Source organism: Parasteatoda tepidariorum, chromosome 3 (assembly GCF_982258835.1).
Source record: "Parasteatoda tepidariorum strain Cologne lab strain chromosome 3, Ptep-v5.0, whole genome shotgun sequence".
NCBI classification, from domain to species: Eukaryota; Metazoa; Arthropoda; class Arachnida; order Araneae; family Theridiidae; genus Parasteatoda; species Parasteatoda tepidariorum.
Genome location: NC_141757.1, coordinates 8881543 through 8904269, shown reverse-complemented (window position 1 = coordinate 8904269; position 22727 = coordinate 8881543). Strand labels below are relative to the sequence as shown.

Genomic DNA, 22727 nt, shown 5'->3' with positions numbered 1-22727 from the left:
CGAAACATTGCTAGATGATTACTGTTTGGCAGTAAGCTATCGTTACCAATCAATCTAAAGAAAAACTTTCAAATTCATATTTTTAATCAATATATATGAAATGTTCCTTCACTGGGTAGTGTTCCTTCACTGATTGGTTTACCCTACGTAACAAAGAATAATTTTTTTCGATAAGTTACTCATTGTTACAGGGTGTGATTATAATCAATAAGCTTTTAATTTAAACATTAAATTTGATTTAAACAACGCAATATATCTAATACATTAGAAGAAACATTTAAATAAGATAAAGTGAACTTACTTCTCAAAAGGTTTGCTTTTCAAAGATGAACACTTTTCATAGATCGCTTCCAATCGGTTTAAATGGCTACCTCAGTTCGCTGTCTTTCTTTTCGACCTTGTCCTTCGTCAACTTAAAATCTAATCCCCCAGAGAGTGACATCACAACTAGAGAGTAGAAACAATATTTCGACTGGAACACCCTATCTCGGAGGCTTTGAGCTAACCCGCAGTTGCGTTACACGGAGAGGAAGACCGCGAGTACCTCCCACGGTTAGCCTGACGGCAAGGGGACTCTAACCCATGATCCGTGTACCGCTGAGGATATTTAACGTCAGCACTGTGACTGGTGCAAGCTGGATGCGAAATTCATGTCGTCTGGGTTCGCATTATTGGAAAACGAACGCTCTGTCTCCTGAGCAATCACGGCTCGTGATTTTCTCATTTTATTTTATTTTGAACCCATCGTTGAACAGCCGTAGCCTTGTAATTTTGGACCCAATCCAGAAGACAAGTGAACTCCTGGATCGGTACCACCAGAGATATTGATTTGTTATGGGAACATGAAAGACTTTAAGACTCTACATATTTAACGTGCATCAGTCACCATTCACTACCATTTTCATTAATTTATTCTTCGGCTGGCGAGGATCGAACCCGCGACCTCTTGGACATCGGTCCAGCACCCTACCGACCAAGCTATCCCGGTGTTTACACCGGCCAGGATAGCCTGGTACTCCCCGTATAGTAAATGGTTACTGCTATGCGTTAAATCTGCCGGGTCACAAAGACCTCCATGTTTCCATAACAAATCATACCTCTAGGGGTACTGATCCAGAAGTTTCTTTGTCTTCTGGATTGGACTTAAAATTATAAGGCTACTGTGTTGAACATTAGTAGTCGTAAAACCAAAATTGGGTAGGCTGTTCAACGACTGTTGTATAATTATAATATAACATTTAACGTTTACGCAATTCGTTCGACTACGATCCATTTCGACTTACCGTCGATCTGCCAATCATTTTACACGTTTGATTAAATATTTGCTTGTCAGCATATGCGTATGCTGAGCTGAATTCGGTGGGAAGGATTCTTGTACTCTCATGCATAGCGGCCTTTTTGAAAGAGATTCTCAATTTCAGAATTTTCAGGCTTCATTTTCCGCCCTCTGAAATTAGATCGAAAAATTCTCTAATTTTTGCTGATCACTGGGTAGCCAATTTTTTTCCTAATAGCAAAGGAAAATTTTTTTTCTCTTGTTAATTTCATCGTTAGTGAAGTGCTGTCGTCTTCGTCACTGGCAAGCTAAATGGCCTTCTCGCTCTCATTATATGTAGATCAGTACCATAATCCTTGAATTTGACATGGGGATCATTCACTAATTACGTATTTTGATGTTTATCCCCAGAGCAATCAAGAATCACAAAGCTTTATTGCCTCTAAATTTCCGTCTCTCATTTATTCCTTAATTTAATGAAGATAAAAATTGATTGAGATTTTTACTTGCAATATTTTTATCTGAGGGTCCATCCACCTGTAATTTATATTTTTTTAAAAAAATTTCTTGTATTTAACAAATTTTTTTTATTACTTTTTGTTGTTGTATTAATACTTTTAAAATTGTCAATGCTCTTAATTTGTTTTATGAAAAAACTCAATAATACTTAAAGGCAAGATTTAAAAAAGTATGGATTGTTTTTCGCAGCATGTCCTTATTTAGAATTTGTGCAATTAAACCCTACATTCAATCAATAAATCAATCAATTAAAAAAGTATGAAGTTAGGGGCTTTCACTATTTTAAATGCAGCAAAAAATCTTATGTTATTCCAAAAAACTCTAAATTCATTTCTTCATGATTTGATCTAAAAACAATTGAGGTAAAAAAAATCAATCATCTGAAGTTTGTTAAATATTATGAATTTAGGGGCCATATAATAATTTTCTCCTAACAAAAATGTTTTGTTTCAAAACTCGTTTATTTACATTCCAAAATTATTTTTTTTAATCATTACATGAGAGAAATGCTGAAACCAAGTAACAAATTTTAATAAAAATTATTAGGGGTCATTCACTAATCTACATTTGGTATACCAATTTATTTAAATTTTCTTAATTTGCTTAATTCTTTACATAACTCTATAAATTCGATATGATCAATAACATAATCTTGTTAATGTTTTGTTGAATATGCTTTTATGAATAACTTTTATTTAAATCTAAAAAATACACTTGTGAACCTTTATAAATAATAGTTAAATTAATTATAATTTTTAATAAACTTCTTTACCTTATTAAATAAAGTAATTAGTATTGATTTAAGAAATATAATGGGTCACTCAATATTAAATATGCTTAAAATTGGGTACTAGTTTTTTTTATGTTTTCAAATGTAATTAAGAAAAGAGTTCTTTGTTAGAAACTAACCATTTAATCATGATCACGTGAAGTTCTTGAAAATTATTTTGCATTTTGTCAATGCATATAAGACGAACTTCCAACAATAGGAGGAGAATACTTTTATTAGTGCCCATATCCTAATTATGATATTTTTTAAAGTTCTCACAAATATTTTGTGAGCACTTAAAAAGTGCTTATTTTTTGATAAATTTGGCTGCGTACTCTGGTTTTAGCACATTAAAATCGATGATTAGATCAAAAGTTATTAAGGGTGGACTCTTTTTAATTTTTCGCACTCTGTATGCCATGTACACCTAATTTTATACAATTTTTTTTTTATTAAAACAATAAAAACTTTTTATGAAAGTTTTCTTCAAAATTAAGAGGTCATTAATGCTAATTTCACTCTTTGCGTATTTCGTCAGATCTCGAAAATATTTTAGATCCAACAAAAATTTTATCCACATTAAAAAAAAAGGGTTAGATTCAAAACATATTTTCGCTGACCAAGAAAACACAAAACCACAAACGTAGGCGCAATGTGAGAAATCGTTAGACCACACGACAAAAAGTTCTGTCTAAAACAAGTTTTAACATATTTATAATCTAGAAAGAAAGGTTTGAGTTTAACCTCCTTATAATTTTTCTCTTCAAATAAAATTTCTGGCCGCAGCTGTCAACTGGTAGGCTCCTTAAGGATCAAGTACAGGGCTGCTGTTATTATCTAACCTCCTTATTTTGAAACAAAACTATTTGTTAAATATGAATAAAAATATGTCTTGGCCCATTAACCGACCAAACAACCACGTGTTTTAATTTTTCTCAGAACATTAACATCTAGTGAGAAATTGTCAGCTTGTGAAAAAATATTTGTTATTGCTAACGCCAAAAAGGTTGCGTCCAAAAACATCCTGAATCCAACTTCTGAAAAATTGATTATTTTGGTTAACTAGTAGTTTTTATTTGAAGTAACATTTGAAATTATACTTTATCCTAGCAGTTCACAATTTTTTTTCCGTTTGTGGAACCCTTAATAATCAAACTTCCTTCTGTGGAACCCCGATTTCATAAATTAAGTTCATTAGGTGAATATACAAACTAATTATTAAAAATTACTAATATGAAAGACTACTAATTATGAAAAACTACTAAAAGACAATTATAAATTTATTAACCAATAAAGGGCTATTTCATTTTCGAAATGTTTAATAGTAAGAATGAAATTTTTTCGTATCTTAAATTAGGTTTGATATCCGACTGTTGAATTAGTAAGCGGAATTTAATCTAGGCATAGATTTGTTTTCAGTCATAAGCTAAAAATGAATGAAATAGGCCGTTGAAATGGAAACTAAAAAGAACTTAAGTTGAAATCAGTTGTTAGGGAAGCACATTTCTTTATTAACGAATTTAGTTTTGATTTGAAGATCGCAATGGGAAATACTAATGCAAATTTGTGTAAGTCCATCAATAAGTTGTTTGTATTTATTTTTTCATAAGTATGTGCCTTTTCTTTTGTCAATTTACTTTTAATAATTCAGTAAAGACATCCGAAATATTAAGTAAATAATGATTTAATTAATGTACCTAAATCGAATTGTAGGTTTCAAAAATTTTACAAAGTTCAAAGTCTCGGTACCCCTTTAAATCTTCCACGGAACCATAAGGTTCCTCAAAACACCATTTGGGAACAGCAACTTTGGCCCATAGAGGAAAATAGTGATCATTCCAAGAATTGTTCTCGCTCAGTATACAGACATCAGCTAGGTCGTAACAAGTTGTAGCTAATTGTTAATGCACATGGTGCGTAGCGTTTTAAAATGTGATTAAAGGTACTTATTTTCGTTTGTTAAAAAACAAGCTCTTGAAGGTGCTTTTTTAATGGTTGTTTTTAAAAAGTGCTTAATTTTCCCTTTTCGAAAATGATTTTCTTTTTTCTTTACCCTGTCGAGTTTCGCCGCGTATTATGGAAAAACGTGGTTTTCACATTGTTCTATTCAACGTTTTCACAATTCATTTAACAACAATACATTACCATTGGTCCATGGCGTATAAAAGCGTCGATCCTTTTACATGTTTGATGAAATACTTGCGAGTCCGCATGTGCGTCGACTGAGCTGGGTTCGGTGAGATTTTTGCTCTCTCATGTGCAACTCTGCTGCAATTTGAAAGATATTCTCAATTTCAGGCTTCATATTCCACCCTCTGAAATCGAACCGAAAAATCTCTCGATCTTTTTATGGTGGCTAATGAAATCAAGAAAAGAGTTCTCTATCAGAAACCAATTAACAAAGACTTTTCATGATCATGATAAAATAACTAGTTTGCATTTTGTTAATGTTTTTAGTGCTTAAAAAGAATTTAAAAGGTGCTTATTTTTTTTTGTTGAAAGATTTTTCTACGCACCCTGATCTAATCAGGGCTGATTGTGCTCCGGAAAAGTTCCGGATTTTTCGCTAACAGTGATCCGGAAGTTTCCAGAGATCGAAGGTCCAGACTTTTCAAAAAATTATTGATCACAGAATTTCCGGAAAGCAAATATTCAAAGGTGGAATTTAAAAACACAGTTTATTTGTTTGTAAGGGAGAGCCAGATACTTTATAAGCTTATATTCATGATTAATATTTATTTTTTTATCAGTAAATAGTTATTATAATCATAAACTCAAGAAAGAAAAACATATTTGTAAATTTTAATGACTTCTCCAGGTCATCATAGGTATGTTAGGTATGTGTAAATGGTATAGGTATGTGTAACTCAAGAAATTTTTCGGAATTTTGACTTGGGCTCACAATGACCCCTGTCTAATAAACAAAAAACAATTCACACATAGACAACTGGAAATTGACACAAAAAGATAATTTATACAAACCTGTTAGTCAACTTGTCTTTACCTGTTTAATAGTTAATCGCATGCATGGATTGTGAGGGAAAGACAAAGCAATGCTTAAGTTTAATGATTTTTAATTCATTTTTATTGTTCAGTGTATATCTTAAAGAAATAATCAAACAAGCCTTGCAAAAACACAGTAAAAACTTATGCCATATAAAAAAGTAGTAAAAACTTATTATATCTTCTATATTACTCACATGTTTCTTTTGCACCATGCGCATATTCGTTATTTTAATTAAAAGTGTTGTGAACGTATTAATACATTTTTATTTAATTTTGTGATTTGAAATGCTTATTAAAACTTTGCTTATGCTTTTTGTTATCTTTTCAATTTACGCAGGACAATTTGTGGCCCTTAATTTTTGGACAGGGATGTTAGGGTGTAAATGCTGTCTAATGTGGAGTAACATAATTCTGGTAAGAAATTGTTTCTCTAGTTTCATAAATTAAGATGTCCACGTAACTTTTATTTATCAATCATGGTTCTAAAAATATTTTAGTTTTGTTCTACTTGCAATGGAAATATTTTCTTATGATTTTTTAAAAGATTTTGATGCCACTTGTCAACTTTTGATACGTGTTTCTTTTGCTAGCTTTCTTTTCTTCTCAAAACTGCAAACTGCAACACAAACATTTTCTCTGAAACTACTCCAATAAACTTTAATTTTGTTGAACAATTTTTTTTTATATTCAATAAAAAATTTCTGGAGTGATATAACCTATAGAAAATTGCTGAAGATAATCGAATTAATATTTTGAAAAATACCCTCGCGTGCGCGTTAATTTAATGAAAAGCGTATACTAATTACTAAAAAACGGCGATCATTAATCTAGTGAGGGATCTTAAGTGTAAAAATGTGCCTCTTTATTTTAATTTTCAAAATCAACTGAAATAAAATTTGCACTAAAAAAAATCAATCAAGTTTAACCATTTGACTCAGATAGAACATCGGTTTCCCTTTTATACATTTTTTTCTGGCAATCTAATGACAATTAAAAATATATTTTGGTATTTTTTAATTATAACATCAGTCTAATGGTTACTAAAAGAATCTCTTACTTTATCGGAATTATATTTGTGCTAAGAAATACAATCTAATAAAGTAGTTTAAAATTTTTTATCCTTGATATTCAAAAATTTATCAAAAATTGATTTTAAAATTTTATTTCAATGATGATCCATCCGACATTTCATGCTGTATTTCATAATCATAAATTGTTGAAATGCTAAATATGATATTTTCACTCATTTTGATCTAAATTAATACAAAATTTTATGAAAAATGTGTTAAATAAAAACTCTTAAAATTGCTAAATTTTAAAGAAAGTAGTAATATGAAACACGAAACTAAGAAATAATTTATTTTTTATACATAAACAATGCAGATTTTTATTTCGTTACTAAACATTTAGTTGAATTATGATAGAAATTAAAATGTAAAATAAGTGTATAAATCATTTCCAATGAGCAAAAATATTTTACTTTTCAAAACCGATTTTTTTTTTTAAATTTTAGCAATTATTTTGCGTGTACAAATAACAAAGTTGAAATATTTTACACCGATGACTTTTTTAATTTTCATCAATTCTTCGATGCATAATCTGAAGTTGAAAATGGTTAAAGGATTTTAAGATCTTCATCAATGAATAATGAACGGTATTTACTTTTAGCAATGTTTATTACGAATTAGCAATAGGTAGGTGACGCATATTCATAAACTGAAATAATTAATAATGATTTTATAATAAACGCTAAAAAATTTAACACCCCAGACGCTAAATATATTTATGACCAAAAATAAGTTCAGCTGAATTCTGACCATGACAAAATTAGACAAAAATTGGCCCATTGTACGAAATAATTAATGAAACTTTTGTTACCTACCCCACCTATAAAAAGTTATTAAAAAAAATATTAATTCAACTAAAAGGCCTGGATAGCTTTGTTGGTAGGGCACTGGACGCATATCCAAGAGGTCAAGAGTTCGGTCCCCACCGACCGAAGACTCCCCGTGTAGTAAACAGTGACTGATGCCCGTTAAATCTGTTGAGTCTCAAAGTCCTCCATGCTCCCATAACAAATCAGATCTCTGGGGGTACTGATACAGGAGTTTCCTTGTCTTCTGGATTGGTTCAACATTTCAAGGCTGCGGAGTTGAACATTAGTAGTCGTAAACCCCAAAACTGGGTGGACTGTTCCTCGATAGTTATAAAATAAAATAACTAAATTAAAGAGAGCGGCGAAAACAGTTTCTTAATAAATTTTTTTGTTATCTAAAAATCCAAGACTTTTCAGGGGAAATTTCAAATTTAACAACGCAGAGTTAGCCCGTAACAGTAAGCCTATATTTGGCATCAAAAACTTTCATTTCAAAAACGTTAGTTTTTGTAGAAATAAAAATAAAAAATTAAAAAAAAAATATTTAAAAAAAATTGCTCCAAAATCTTTTATTAGCCGCCTCGCCAATAAAAAGTAATGGCCGAAACGTTACTCAAGCATCAGTTTTAATTTGGCCCCAGTTTTGCAGTACATTTGAAAAAACAACGTAGAAAGTGGCTTCGCAACTATTTTTCTTTCTATGCTATAAACGCTAAAATAGAATTTTCGAAAATTGATAAAAACAAAATTTATTTTTGAAAATATTTCGTTGCAATATGTAGCGTATCATGCGAAAATGCCAAATGTAACTCAACTTTGATTTTTTTTTCTTTTGCACTTCAGAGTTGGGCTAAAATTTGCCTCAATAAGAACATACAACCAGGGTTTAACATTGGGATGTCTGGATTTTTAAGTATTGGTCCTAGAAGGACTTCCATTATTGGAACAAGATTCCTTTCTATCTAGGACCAATATTAAAAAGTATAGACCCCCCAATATTCAACCAACATTATAAGCCTATAAGGGACCTAGATAGAAATGCTTGAACTCTTCAATCTCAGTTCAATATCGGAAGCTATTCCAAGCAGGGTATCTGCTCACCTGCAAAATCTTGAAAGTCATGGATTTCAGTATTGAACAAAATTTGTCCTGAAATGTCGTGATTTTAATTATTTTTTTAAAAAAATAATGGATTTTGGTCGACGAAAAATCTAATTTTTAAAATGGAATCTACACCCCTCCCCCTCCAAGTTCCGAATATCTAAATTTGTAACAAATTTCCCATTCATAGTTATACTTAATTAAAATATGAAATGTTTTTATCCTGTTCTTTAAAAATTATGGTGTTCCTTCAAAAAATGAAAGAAAAAACATCATTTCCAGAGCGAATTATCTTTTAAATTTGTGTGATTTCAGAATTTTTGTTATTTTTCATTTTATCAATTTAAAATTCTAACTGAAACAATCTTTAGTTGTTGCTCTTTGTGGTATTCTCTCTATTTAGCTCTTTATTCAAATTAAGTAATGTTTTTAAAAAGGAGTAATCTCGATTTACTTTTTAAAAATATTAAGAAATCTAAGATGAAAAATCATCTGCTAGAGGGTCTCTACTACTGGGGACATAACTGTAGAAAGTTTTCCTTAAACGTAATTAAATTTAATAATCATTTTAATTTATGATTTGTTAAACACGAAATCAGGAAGAAAAACTAATTTTATATTAACCTGTGAAATAAACATTAAGAAATTAAACTAAATTTAATTAGGAATAATAAAAGATTGATTTAGCATATCTTTTAAGTTTGACTCATTTATTGAAGTAATATAGTCTATTAAATGTAACAAAAAAAAACAATTTTAAATTACTTTTTACTTTACAAGTAAAAATTGCACTAAAACATAAATAGAAGAACATTTTTTGAACCTGCAGTAACTGCTATTTTTATTCTCCAACCTAGTTTGTAGTTTGCACAGTCTCAGCTCATTGGTTTGGCAAACTGCTGCACTCATTGACTTCTGGAAAAATAGACAGCATCTATTCTTTGGCTCCATGGTCAACCTATCAAACAGTGTTTTGCTAGTGTGAGGGAGATTTGTCTTTGGTCTATTTACGAATTAAAATTTACCAAAATAATGAGTGCCAGTTAATAAGAGTAGATCATCATGGAATAAAGTGTTTAATAACTAACCATCACATTACTGTCTAACACAACATATGTTAGACATTGTTATTAAAGATTTAAATGTTGACAACATTAGTTCTTTTATAATGCAATTTTTTCTTTCTTCATTTTCCTGAGTTTTATGCATTTTGTTTCTTTTTCAAAGTTTTTAATGTAAATGCAATTTTTTGGTTGTAGTTTTTGTCATTATATATGCACAAACATAAATGCTTGCTGGTCCTTAAAAATATATAAATATTAGGTGTATGAAAAACATAGAATTTTTTTTGTGTCTGTATGGATGGGTGTTTATTGAAATTTAGTATAAATATGGCGACATTACGAAGCAAAATGGAGCAATAAAGACATTTATTTACATGACACATAATTTGAAGAAGAAAAGAAATATTCAAGAATTCGTTTCATTTATGAGCATGGTAGCCAGGTTAAGATATTCCATGTACATTGAAGCATAATAATATTTATAACTTTAACATAAAATTACTTTTATAAACTTTTTGAAATGGAAAAAAACTTTGAAAAACCTTATTTAATAATTGTATATTTTGTTCTCACTGCCCCATATCTCTTGTGAAGCATAACGATATTTTCGAATTTTATTATTACCATACCTGTCAAGTGTCCTGCTTTTTAACGAAGACTCCTGTATTTTCGACTATAACCTGTTAACCCATATATTCTAAAATTTCTCTGTATTTTTTCAAGAAAGTTATTTAAAAAACAATTTAACCAATAAAATATCCGCTGATGACAAAAATACTTCTCTTATTCCTCAACAGATAATGCTATTGCTAGCACCGCAGTACGTTGAGTGTTAATAGTTCAAGTATTCCTTGTAGTTAGGCTAATTGTTGGACGTTTTCGTGGTTTTCCCCGCCATGTACTGCAAAGACGGGTTAGTTCCTTCAAAAAGTTCTCCACGAAGGCAAATTTTGCCCTGTTCTTGATTGATCCAAGAGTTCCCTTGTCTTCTAGATTGGGTTCAAAATGACAAGGATACAGAGTTGAACATTAGAAGCCGTAAACCTAAAATTGGATTGGCTGTTTAACAATGGTTATAAGATAATTTATAAATAATGGTTTAAAAAATCATCTTTAGATTAAGATTTATGTGCATATTATTTTGCTAAATGTAAGTTCTTATATTATTTTCAATTTTGAATCTCTCTTTTTGACTTACATGATTATGCATGAGGCATCAAAACTTTACTCGTAACCTAATAAATGTCGATAGTAAAATCTCTGTTATTTTATTTGTTTAGTGTTGTCAGGTATGTATTACATTCATATGATTCATCATTGTTTTGAAAGTATATGCATTTATTTTGCAGCTGCTGTCAGTTCCTTGGCTTAGTTTGGCTCTCACTGTGAAGAGCTTCTCCCAAATATTTTAGTCCTTCTGCAGAGGAGTCTTCTTGATTGTGATGATGAAGTGAGAGACAGAGCAACCTACTATTTTAATATCTTAAATTAGAAGCAAAAAGGAATTTACTCCCAGATCATATTGAATGGTACATCTCTTTTTGTTTATTAAATTTATAAATAAAGCTTTGAAATTTATATTTACAATAGTTTAGTGAAAGTAGGTATGAAGTGATACTTTTAGAAAAGCTTAATTTTTTAGTGTAAAATCAACTACTGCAGATATGGTTTCCAAATAGAAAATACATACAGTTTCCTAATTATCCAGGGTTTCCACTTCACAGGAGCAATACAGGAAATTTTGATTTTTTTTCTCTACAATTTTGGAAAATACAGGGAAGTTAGTTTCGTTTCGTCTCTGAAAAAATGGTGACCACTCAATGCATAATCTATGGGATAGGATGATACTCCAACTATACTAAACTGTTTCAATTACCATAGCATTATTTAAATATGTTCATCTGTTCCTTTTTTTTCTCAAAGTTTTTCCAGCAATTAAAACTAGCGTAGTTAGACTAATGTAGCTCACACAAGACAACAGTAATTGCGTTTCCTTTAAATATATTGTCTATAATGCACATGGTGCGTTGAAACAGATTAACTTGAATGCCCACAGATGGCGCTCGAACTGAACGAACATTAATGTTTTTTACTTTTCTGTTTTATTTTGATTTCTATGAAGGATGATCGTTTTTATGTTATGTCCGTCCTCTCATTAAATTTGTTTAATTATTAGAATTCGTTTTCTTTTGAACACAAGCGACGCAGTAGCGAAGTCTGGTAACAAGATAAAACTAGGTAAGAGAGAAAATTAGAATTATTTCTACTATACCTTTTCCATGCGTAGCATTTTTTAAAAGTTCTTAATGGTACTTATTTACGATTTTCGTTTTTTTAAAAGCAATTAGAACTGCTTTTTTCGTGAGGTAATTTTAAAAAGTGCTTAACTTTCCCTTCTCGAAGATTTTCTTTCCTTTACCAGGTTGCTTTTCGCTGCGTATTATGTAAAAGCGTGATTTTCACATTGTTCTATTCAACGTTTTCACAATTCATTCAGCCACAATTCGTTTCGGCATGCTATTTGTCCGTAGCGTATAATAGCACCCATCATGGTTGACATATTTGATGAAATACTTGTGGGTCGGCATGTGCGTCTACTGAGCTGAATTAATTGAGATGCTTGCACTCTCATGTGCAACTCTGCTGCATTTTCTCAAGATATTCTCAATTTCAGGCGTCATGCATAGTTTAGAGAGAAAAAGATTTGAATATACAAGGTTATATTTTGAAAAAGCATTATTTTTTTAGTTTAAAGATGGTTTCCGAAAATGGTCTCTAATGTGAACAGTTACTTACTTATGCTTTATATTGTTTCAAGCTGATGTTACTAAATGCTGCTTGTCTTTTTTCACTAGCACATGAAGTACACATCTGTAGAGTTTTTATTAAAAGAAATTAATCTTAAATACGAAAGTATGGTTGAAAGCAATAGATAGGGTAAAAGTTAACTGTCGGTTCTGCCCTGTTAAATAAGTCACATTAAGGTTTCAGTTCATTTAAACTAACAATGTGTGGATTTGTAGTTTAATGGTTAGGCTATCCTCTTTCAGCAGTTGTGTGTGTGTGGGGGGGGGGTCAATTTTCAGATGGGCATTTGATTTTTATCTTTAGATTTCTGTTCTGAGATCCATTTGGTATATTTTATTCAGTTTATATAATATTTTAATTTAAATTATTTAAAAATAAATTTAAAATTCCAAAAGCCAAAAAAAACTAAGTATTTAATTTGTCAAAATATATGGATTATTTTTCTTTTAAATTGTCGTTTAAAATTTTTTGATAAAATAACTGAATTTTTTTCAATTTTATAATAAATAATTTTAACTTTTATTAAATTTAATTATGAAAATGTAGACAAAAGTATGTTGGACTAGTTTTAAAAAAAAGGGAAGCTATTTATTACATAACTAGAAAATCATTCTATTAAAAATACAAAATTTATTTCGAATGCATTCTGATTATTTGAAATTCAATGGATTATATTTAAGTAATAAATAGTCCCTTTTATCTTTTTTAAACAAGCGTGATAATATAGTTTTGTTTAGATTTTCATAATTAAGTTTAATGAGAACTTAAATTTATTATTAATTTAAAAAAAAATAGTTATTAAAACATATTTATTACAACTTTTTTAAAAAAATATAATCCTTAGATTTTTAATTAAAAATATTGAACATCGATTCATTTTTTTTTTTGTTCTTATAAATTTTAAGTTTTTAAAGAAAAGTATTTAAATTCAAAAATAACTTATAAATTGAATAAAATATTATAAAAAAATATCCACTTGCGAAATGATAGTTGATAAATTCTTTCTCCTCAGCTGGGATACAAACCCCCGACCTCTCTTGCATAACTTGAACAGACTAGCATTCACACTACAAACAATAATGAGCTGGAAAGTTTGTTAGTTTAAGATTAGCTGAAACTATGATGAGGCATATTTTAACCTAGGGGCAGAGCTGGCAGCTAATTTTTACCCTGTCTAAGGTTTTCAACTATGCTTTTTAAATGTTTCACATGATTACAATAGCTCCCTTTCATTTCTCATCAACGCATTTTGTTTAAGGTTTGTCAATTTCTATTGTTGGTTTGGAAAAAACTTTGCATCAATACACATTTAGAACCTTCAGAATTCCCCTTCGATATCAAGAGTGTGCCCGTGGCTACTCAACCTTTGATAGAAGATAAGAAAGCTGGTAAATTTCTTTTAAATGGAATTTAAGTGTATTTATTATGTGTATGCAGGGTATCTGAGCACCTGGAAAGTCATGAGAAATCATGGAAACTCATGAAGTTCGTTATTGAACAAAATTTGTCATGAAATGTCATGATTTTATCTATTTTTTTTAAAGAAAATCATGTAAAGTCATGGTTTTTGGTCACCGAAAAAATCTAATTTTTGAAATAGAATTTACCCCCACCCTTCTCCGATTATATGGTGTTGTGAATATCTGAATTTGTAACAAAATCCCTACGAACTGTCATATTTTATTAAATTATAAAATGTTTTCATCATGTTCTTTGAAAATTATGGCATTTGAAAAAAAAAAAAAAAACAGATGATTGTGCTCTGGAAAAATCCATATTTTCGGATTTTTCGGTAAACGCGATCTGGAAGTTGACGGAAATCCAAGGTTCAAAATTCAAAAATTTCAAGAAATTGTTGATCACATTTATGCATATAAAAAAATTATGTTTTATTTAGAAATATTAGAACTCGAATTTATACTTGGCATCACTTTCATTTGTAAGTATTCTTTCGGGTAGAATAATAAATGTGATTATAGATAAAAGTAAACTTACACATAATTATTCATTTAGATTATGCTGCATATAATTTATTTAGAATTTCATGTTGTGAAAATAACAATGATTTAAATGTATAAAGACGTTAATTTTTTGAAATATGTAATTAATGATTTAATTAGAGAAATTTTCAGGATTTTTGAGTTGGGCTCACAATCACCCCTTAAAAAATGAAGGAAAAAACATAATTTCTTGAGCGAATTATCTTTTTAACTTCTGTGATTTCAGAATTCTTGTTATTATTATTTTTTCATGATATCAATTAAAAATTCTAACTGAAGCAATCCAGTCATTGACGAATTTTTTTTTATTTCGAGATGAGAGCAGAAAAATTATGAGTCTTTTCTTTCCGATGAACAAGAAAAGTATCTTTAGAATATAATTCTGCAGAAAAAAAAAGAAAAAAATATTTGCTTTTTATATTTTTTTCAGCTATTTTATTGTTTCAACTCTTTCAATTATCTGTTTTATTAAATTTAAAATCTATAAATATGAAGATGCAGAGCATAACAGTTTTGGCTATACCTATAATTTCAAATAATATTATTGTAATGCTTTTTTAAATTTATTGCTGCGTTTTTTTTTTCGGAGAAAATAGTAACTTGGTTAAGTCATGAGAAACTCTTCCAATTAGTCATGGACAGTCATGAATTTGAAAGTCTGAAATGTTGCAGATATCCTGTGTATGTAAGTATGATTATTTGATATTGTTGATCTGTTATTTTCAGATGTTCCCATCATTGGGAAGTTCAAAGATAAAGTTGCTGCTTCACGTCAAGATATATTTGCAGGAGAGGTATTTATCCTTTTCTTTATTTAGTTTAACACTATTTTTTGAAGCTCTTGCTCCAAGAAAAATAAAGCCACAGTATAAGTGCCTTAAATTTTATACTACATGTGAAACATTCTCCGGTTAATCCGACATTTGTGCCCTTCTCCTTTATTGAATTATTATTTCCACTGCAAGTGATGCTGAAAAAGTTAGTTAATTTGTTTTTCAATAACAATTAATAATTCTGCATTCAGCTTGTTGCTTATTTTGGCAGCCTACTGCTTCGTAGGAAATAGCTGTCTAGTTTGTTTTCCAGATAAAAATTGTGTTTTTCTAGAGCGTCTGGAGTGCATGGTTTCTAAGCTCAAATTAAAGCATATGCCAGTGCACCGGTATAGCAGCTATCATCTTTGATGCGTCGGAGCTCTGATTAAGCGGCCAACATGAAAAGACGCACGCCATGTAATGTTATAAGGGTTTAACTTTTATTTTTTCTGTTTTTATTGTACTTTTTAACGGAACATTTCTGGTAATCAATTGATTTATTATGATTTTGTTTAATGTATATTGATATATAAACCTGTCATAATGGGTATATATGTTATGGACAACTTAAAACTTGAGTGTCTAATAATATCGTAATAAAAAATGAGATTTTTGAAATCTCGTTGAAAAGTTGTAATAACTGCTTAAGAGTCATTAAGATTTACGATAACATCAGAAAAAACTCGTGAAGAAGCTATTATTTAAAATCTCGTGGAAAAGCGTAGAAATAACTATTTGAAAAAAAATCCGTCATTTTAACGATAAAGCTTACAAAGAAAGTGTAGTGAAATAAGATTATTTGAATGCGTGATTCAACTTCAGGATTAATAATATTATCACATTAAAAATTTCAAGACTTTTAAAACTTTGCGAAAATACGTTGTTATAACTGCCGAATAAGCCAGAGATAATCGATGAAATCGACAGAAGTAAATCGCGTCAAAAAATGATTAATCAAATATGCGATAGATAACTGACTAGACAAAAAATCGTATTAAACGTTTCGGGATTTTAAAAAATGTAACGACATAGGTAAAGTTGTAACTGACGAAAGAAGGATCGAAACGTCACTTGGATTTACGATGTAAAATTTTTTTTTTCAAAAAGCTAGTTTAGAAATGATTACTAAAATTTAAAGTTCGTGTATCGTACTATCGTGTTAAAAATATTGGGTTTCTTTTAGCCGCGCAGAATTCCATACAATGACCACACAAAAGACATCTAGAAATAAAATAGATTTACTATAGAATTTGTCAAAATTGAGCACGTCAAAAAGTGATAACTCAAAAAGAGAAATATAAAATTTCAATATTTTTTTAAAAACATTTTGGAAGAAATTTTTTTTTTGCATACCTGCCATGTCTCCTGTATTTCATTACTGTTTCCTGTATACCCGTATATTCTCAAATTTCTCCTTATTTGTTGAAGAAAATTTTTTTTGAAAAATTGGCGATAAAATATCGGCTGGTGGAAAAATACTAATCTCATTCCTCAACAGATAGTGCTATTTCCAGTACTGCAGTATGTTGAGTGTTGATAGTTTAAGTAGTTATAAATAATGGTTTAAAAAATCTTCTTTAGTATAATATTTATAAACATATTTTTTACTTTACTAAATGTAAGTGTTTATATTCAGGGTTCTGTTTAGAAGAAATTTGGGTCCTTTAACGGACCCTTCACAAAATATATTTTCATAAAAACAGACCCTTCACAAAATATATTTTCATAAAAACGGACAGTAGTATATAGGGGGGGCTACAGGACACTTTTGCCCTTCCCTATATACTACTATTAATTTCCTATTTTTTATATTAAAAAAATTTAAAATAGGCCTATATTTTACATTTTTATATGAAATATCAGTATATTTAAAAATTCTTATTTTTATATTAATAATTTTTATTTTATTAAAAATCCTGTACCTTATTGAAAATATCGTTTTTTATTTTACATGCTATCTCTCTTAAAATCTTACGACTGGGAAAAATAAATCCCTGAATGTTTAGGATGACTGTAATCTTATCCATTTATTTAAGAACATTTTACTACCTATAAATGGAAAGTATTGAAAAAGAGAGAAATAAAAAGTTGTTAGAGCAATTAAAAAATGATCTAAGATTAGTTAAACTACAATCAGAAATTAGGAAAAATAATGAAATAAAATTAGAAGAAGATATAGGAATACAAAAATCATTGGCCGATTTCCACGAACCTGTACTTCATCAAATGGAAAAACTAGAAACTTCTAGACAACAAAACTTGCTAGATATAAAAGATGCTGTTGATAATTTATCTTTCACTATGAATGAGACCTATAGATCTTTACCTCAGATAGAGAATCAGTCAGAGGAAGATTATACTGAAGATGTAGGAAGTATGTTTTTAAAAATAGATCTAGACAAAAATTTAGATAAAGAATTATTAGAAGAATTAGAATTTGAATTACCTTCAATAATGTGGAATAAAACTGATGAAGATATTGAAGAAGTTATTAAAAGGGCAAAGGCAAAAAGAGATCAATTTAAAAGAGAGAAAGGAAATGAAACCAAAAATAGAAATTTAACAAACAACAAAGATGAGTATCAGAAAAGGATTGATAACGCTGATTATAAAATGAATATGATGAAAAGATATTTAGAAGCTTTATCAGCCATTAAACAAGGTAGACATTACACAGGAAAAGGTTTAGAAGATAAACTGAATATCTTAGTTGATTTGACAGATAAAATTTGTAAAGGTTCTAAAAGTAAAAAATTGTATAATAAAACTGTAGATTTGTTGGATTTACTTTTAAGAGAGGGAACTTTAACGAATGAACAGGTAAAGGAATATTATACAAAATTTCTTCTTTAAATAAATGTATATTGTAAAAAAAGTATACTTGAGCGACAGTCAGATTTCTAAATTGAAATCAGCTTATAAAAATGGTGAAGAACTTAGTTTACAAATAGATAAAAGTAAAACACCCAATTTTGATTTACATTTAACAGCTACACAAATTAACCAAATTGATAAAGGTAAAAGAATTAAAATATCAAAGACTCAACTGAAAAAGAATGGAGGGTTTTTACCATTTTTAGTACCTTTACTTTCTACTTTAGCATTAGGAGCTGCTAGCGGAGCAGCTGGTTGGGGTACTAAAAAAGTATTGGACAAAATTTCTGGATCAGGTAAAAAAAAAAAAACCTTGTGGAAAGGGAGTCTATCAGTCATGGGAATATCCAACAAAATGATTGAAAACAATATGAAAAATGAAAAAGGATTTAGAGGTATATTTACTATAGATATGTTACCTAAAAAGATAAGAAAATTTGAAAACGGAATTATAAATTTAGATGTATCTACAGGTCCTGGAACTCATTGGGTTTGTTATTATAATGATCCAAAATATAATTTTGTTGAATATTTTGATCCTTTTGGAGAATATAAATATAACAATAGAATAATAAAAAATGATTTTCTTCCTCAAAACATACTAAGTTATTTAAATACTTCTGGAAAAGAAATTAGATATAACGATAGTTTTTTACAAAGTCCGAGTTCTGTAAGATGTGGTTTCTATTGTATGAAATATATAACTGAAAGAAATAAAAATAAATCACCTATTGAAGTTTTATATTCATTTACTCAAGAACCTAGTAAATTAAATGAAAAAATTGTTCTTTATAAATGAAGTATATTATATTAGATTCGAAAAACGTAGATAAATCTGAAGATTTCACCATTGAGTATTCGAGACCTTTTCATTTTACAGAGATAGCTCTTCAGTCTTTTTCAATGTATATTTCATGGAATAATATTACGGAGAAAAACAATAAATTTTCATACTTTGACGGAGCCAAATGGGAAGATTTTATTATTCCAAATGGTCATTATAGTATAAGAGGTTTGAATCGTTATATGGTAAAATATTTTGGAAATGATTCACCTATATTATTTGGAATAATTGAAGAAAGACAAAGGTTTAGTATTAAACTCGAGAAGAATTATAAAATTGATTTATCTAAAAGTGAATTGTACAAAATTTTAGGATTCGAACCCAAAATATATGAAGAGAAAGAGCAAGAAGGTAAATTTATTGCTGATATAGCTAATGGTAATGATAATATTTATATTCACTGTGATATAGTGGATGGTGCTTATATAAATCAGTTTCAATCTCAAGTTATTTATTCTTTTACATCATCAAATCCTCCTGGAAGTTTATATGCTAAAGAATTTGATAAACTAATATTTTTTCCGGTTAAATCTGATTCTATTAATCGAATTAGAATGAGAATTACAAATCATAGAGGTGAACTAATTGATTTAAATAAACAAGAAGTACAGTACAAATTTATTGCTAAATAAATGAATAAACAAAGATTGTACAGAAAGAGTAAAAAAATACAAGGAAGAGGCTTCTTTTCAGACCTTATAAGTCCTATTGTAGAAGATAAATCTAAGGAATTTGTGAGAGAAAAATTGAATGAAATATTTTCTAAAAATAAAAAACATGGTACTGGATTGAAATTTTTTATTCCTAAATAAATGGATAAAATTTACGATTTGAAAGACACTAGTTATTATTATAATAACGACGTTGAAAGTTTTGAATATAGAGAATTAAAAAGTGAAAATAGAAATAATATTCATGAAAATGCTACATATAATTTCTTTATCAATGATACAAATGCTAATATTTTATATTCTGCGGGATATCTGCAACAAGAATTAAAAATTGTAAAAGGAGATGGAGGTGTAATAAGTAATGAAAATGTTACTCTAGTGAATGGAGGAGGTCTCATTAATTCAAACAGGTTGATTATAGGAAATACTGAAGTTGAATCCACTATAAATTATAAAGCCATTATGAATCAAGTATTAGGGATGATACACTTCACCTCTGATTATTCAACATCGGAAGCTACTAACATGTTCTTTTATGTAGATACAACTGATTCTGTAGATAGAAACAATTTCAAATATAATGGAACTCTGATAGATACTACCAAAATAACTGATTTTTTTAAAAACCTTAAACTAAATGAAAGTTTTAATGAAGGATTTTCAAAAAGATGTAAATTTACTAAAAATAGTCAAACAGTAAAAATATGGATTCCTTTAAAGTATATATTTGATTTCTTTAACGAATATAAAAAAGTAATGACAGGTTTCCAAGTTAAAATAGAAATTCAGAGAAATGATAGTAAAAATATGTTGTATACAGATATTCAAAATCCAGATTTTAAGGTTCTTGTTGAAGATTTATCACTTTGGTTACCTTATGTTAGATTTAAAAATTCCGCATCTGTAAAATTCAATGAATTAAAATTATCAAATACTCCTATAGAAATAAATTGGGATCATTATAACATTATCAAATCAAATGTATTTTATAAAAATTCCAGTGGGTCTTATTCTATTCCTGCTACATCTGATGAAGTTTTGAGTTTATATGTCATTCCTCAATATGAAGATAGAAATGAAAACATGAATCAAAATAATATGATGTTTGATCACTTGGATATGATAGAATGTTGGTTAATGATTAATAACATTAAAGTTCCCACTGTAAGTTATATGATGGACTTTAATAAAAATGATTATAATCGATTATATTATGCTCTTTTAGAATCAGGAATGAATAATATAAATTCTGAAACAGGTTGTATGATAAACTATTCAAATTTCAGTAAGTATCCTATAATTTGTTTCAACTTGGCAAACCATGAAAATTATACGAACTTGAGTAATTTAATGATTTAATTCAGTTGGAGGTTGAGAAATAATACTACTAAAAATTATGTTTTTTACTTTATTTTGAAAGAAAGAAACAAATGCTCCTTGAATATGTCAACTCAGGATATAAAAATGATTAAAACTCTGAAAACATAAAGGATTTTTTCTATTTTAATAAATGGCTGCTTATTATCCACTTTACGACGATGAAATAAAAGAAGGACCTTTAGGACCACCAGGTGTAGGATTTAAATTAACGAATGATGGTAATTATGATATGGAAAGTAAACTATTAAAAAATGTTTTACATCCTCAGGAAGATAATGATTCTTCAACTAAAAAATATGTAGATGATTTAAAAAATAAGTGTTTGATTCGTAATAACGGTTATTTTAATGCTAAAAATAAATGTATTAGAAATATAGCTACTCCTCTAGAGGACAATGATGCTTCAACTAAAAAATATGTCGATGAATTAAAAGACAAAAGTTTAATACATGATGAAAATAATTTTGATGCTAAAAATAAAATCATATCAAATGTAAAAGAACCTGAAAAAGAAGGCGATGCGGTTACCAAAAAACATCTTGATTATTATTGTATACTGTGGGATAAAATTAATAGAAGTTATTATGCCCACAACGAAAGAATATCCAGTGTAAAATGGCCCATAAATGATACTGACGTTGCCAATAAATATTACGTTCATAATAAAACTTTTTGCGCTACCACAGATAGACTTGTTCAGTTTACAGGTGTGGGTTACAAGACTTTTGAATTCAACGAAACTACTTCAAAACTTTTAGATTCAAACTTAAAATTATCACAAAACATGTATATGAAAATTACAATTTTTTTAGCCTGTGACAAAATGAATGAAAAGCCAAAAATACGTTTAGAAAAAGTGAAAGAAGTACTTCTTGATAAAGAGATAAATGTTAATGAAGATTCAATAACTATGTTTGCGTATGGAAAGTTAAATGAAGTTTTAACATTATCAGTGCTAACAGGAGGAGGCTGTAAATTAAAGCCTTATTTACATATTGAAAAGATAAATTTTTCTTCTTAATAAATGGCCAATGAAATTAATTGGAACGACTTTTCCAGAAAGAAACTTTCAGAAGATGTAATTATAAGTTTAGCAGATTATTTAAAATGGGAATATGTGTTTCAATTTTCTGAATTATCTGAAGTTTTAATCGAACGATATGTACAGCCAAATGATTGGTATATTATTTCTCAATATCAAAAACTCAATGAACCTTTTATTGAAAAACATGCCTCTGATGTAGATTGGGAAAAAATATGTAGATACCAAACCTTATCTATCCGTTTTATTGAGAGACATTTAGATAAAGTGACTTGGTATGAAATATCAAGATTCCAAAGATTGGATTTAAGATTTATAGAAAATTATTCTGACCGTTTAAATATGAATGTTGTATCTAGATATCAAAAATTATCAATGGACCTTATAAGAAAATTTCAAGATTATGTAAATTGGGATTATATTATACAATATCAAGATATTGATAAAGACTTTGTAATAGAATTTGTTTCTAAAATAGATTTCTGTCTTTTAATAAAAAATAAAAGTAATATATTACCAGAAGAATTTTATAATTCAAACAAAGAAAAGATAGTTTGTATACTTCTTGCTGAAATTTGTCATAATACACGAGTACCGCTATATGAACCATTAAAAGAATAAATTATTTAAAAAAAAATATTTTTATTTTAATAATAGTTTTTACTCGTAGTAGATTATTTTT

The 22727-nt window shown here is 28.8% G+C and overlaps 1 protein-coding gene across 1 annotated transcript in view; it reads left to right on the top strand.

The window, feature by feature from the left end:
* The window catches only part of LOC139424856 (uncharacterized), a 165038-nt gene that overhangs the window by 27963 nt on the left and 114348 nt on the right, over window positions 1–22727 (top strand). The window contains exons 6-9 of the mRNA XM_087158755.1: window positions 5908–5984; window positions 10961–11140; window positions 13678–13807; window positions 15146–15213. Of these exons, the coding sequence (XP_087014881.1) occupies window positions 11138–11140; window positions 13678–13807; window positions 15146–15213 (201 nt within the window). The 5' untranslated portion in view covers window positions 5908–5984; window positions 10961–11137. The remainder of the gene's footprint in view (window positions 1–5907; window positions 5985–10960; window positions 11141–13677; window positions 13808–15145; window positions 15214–22727) is intronic.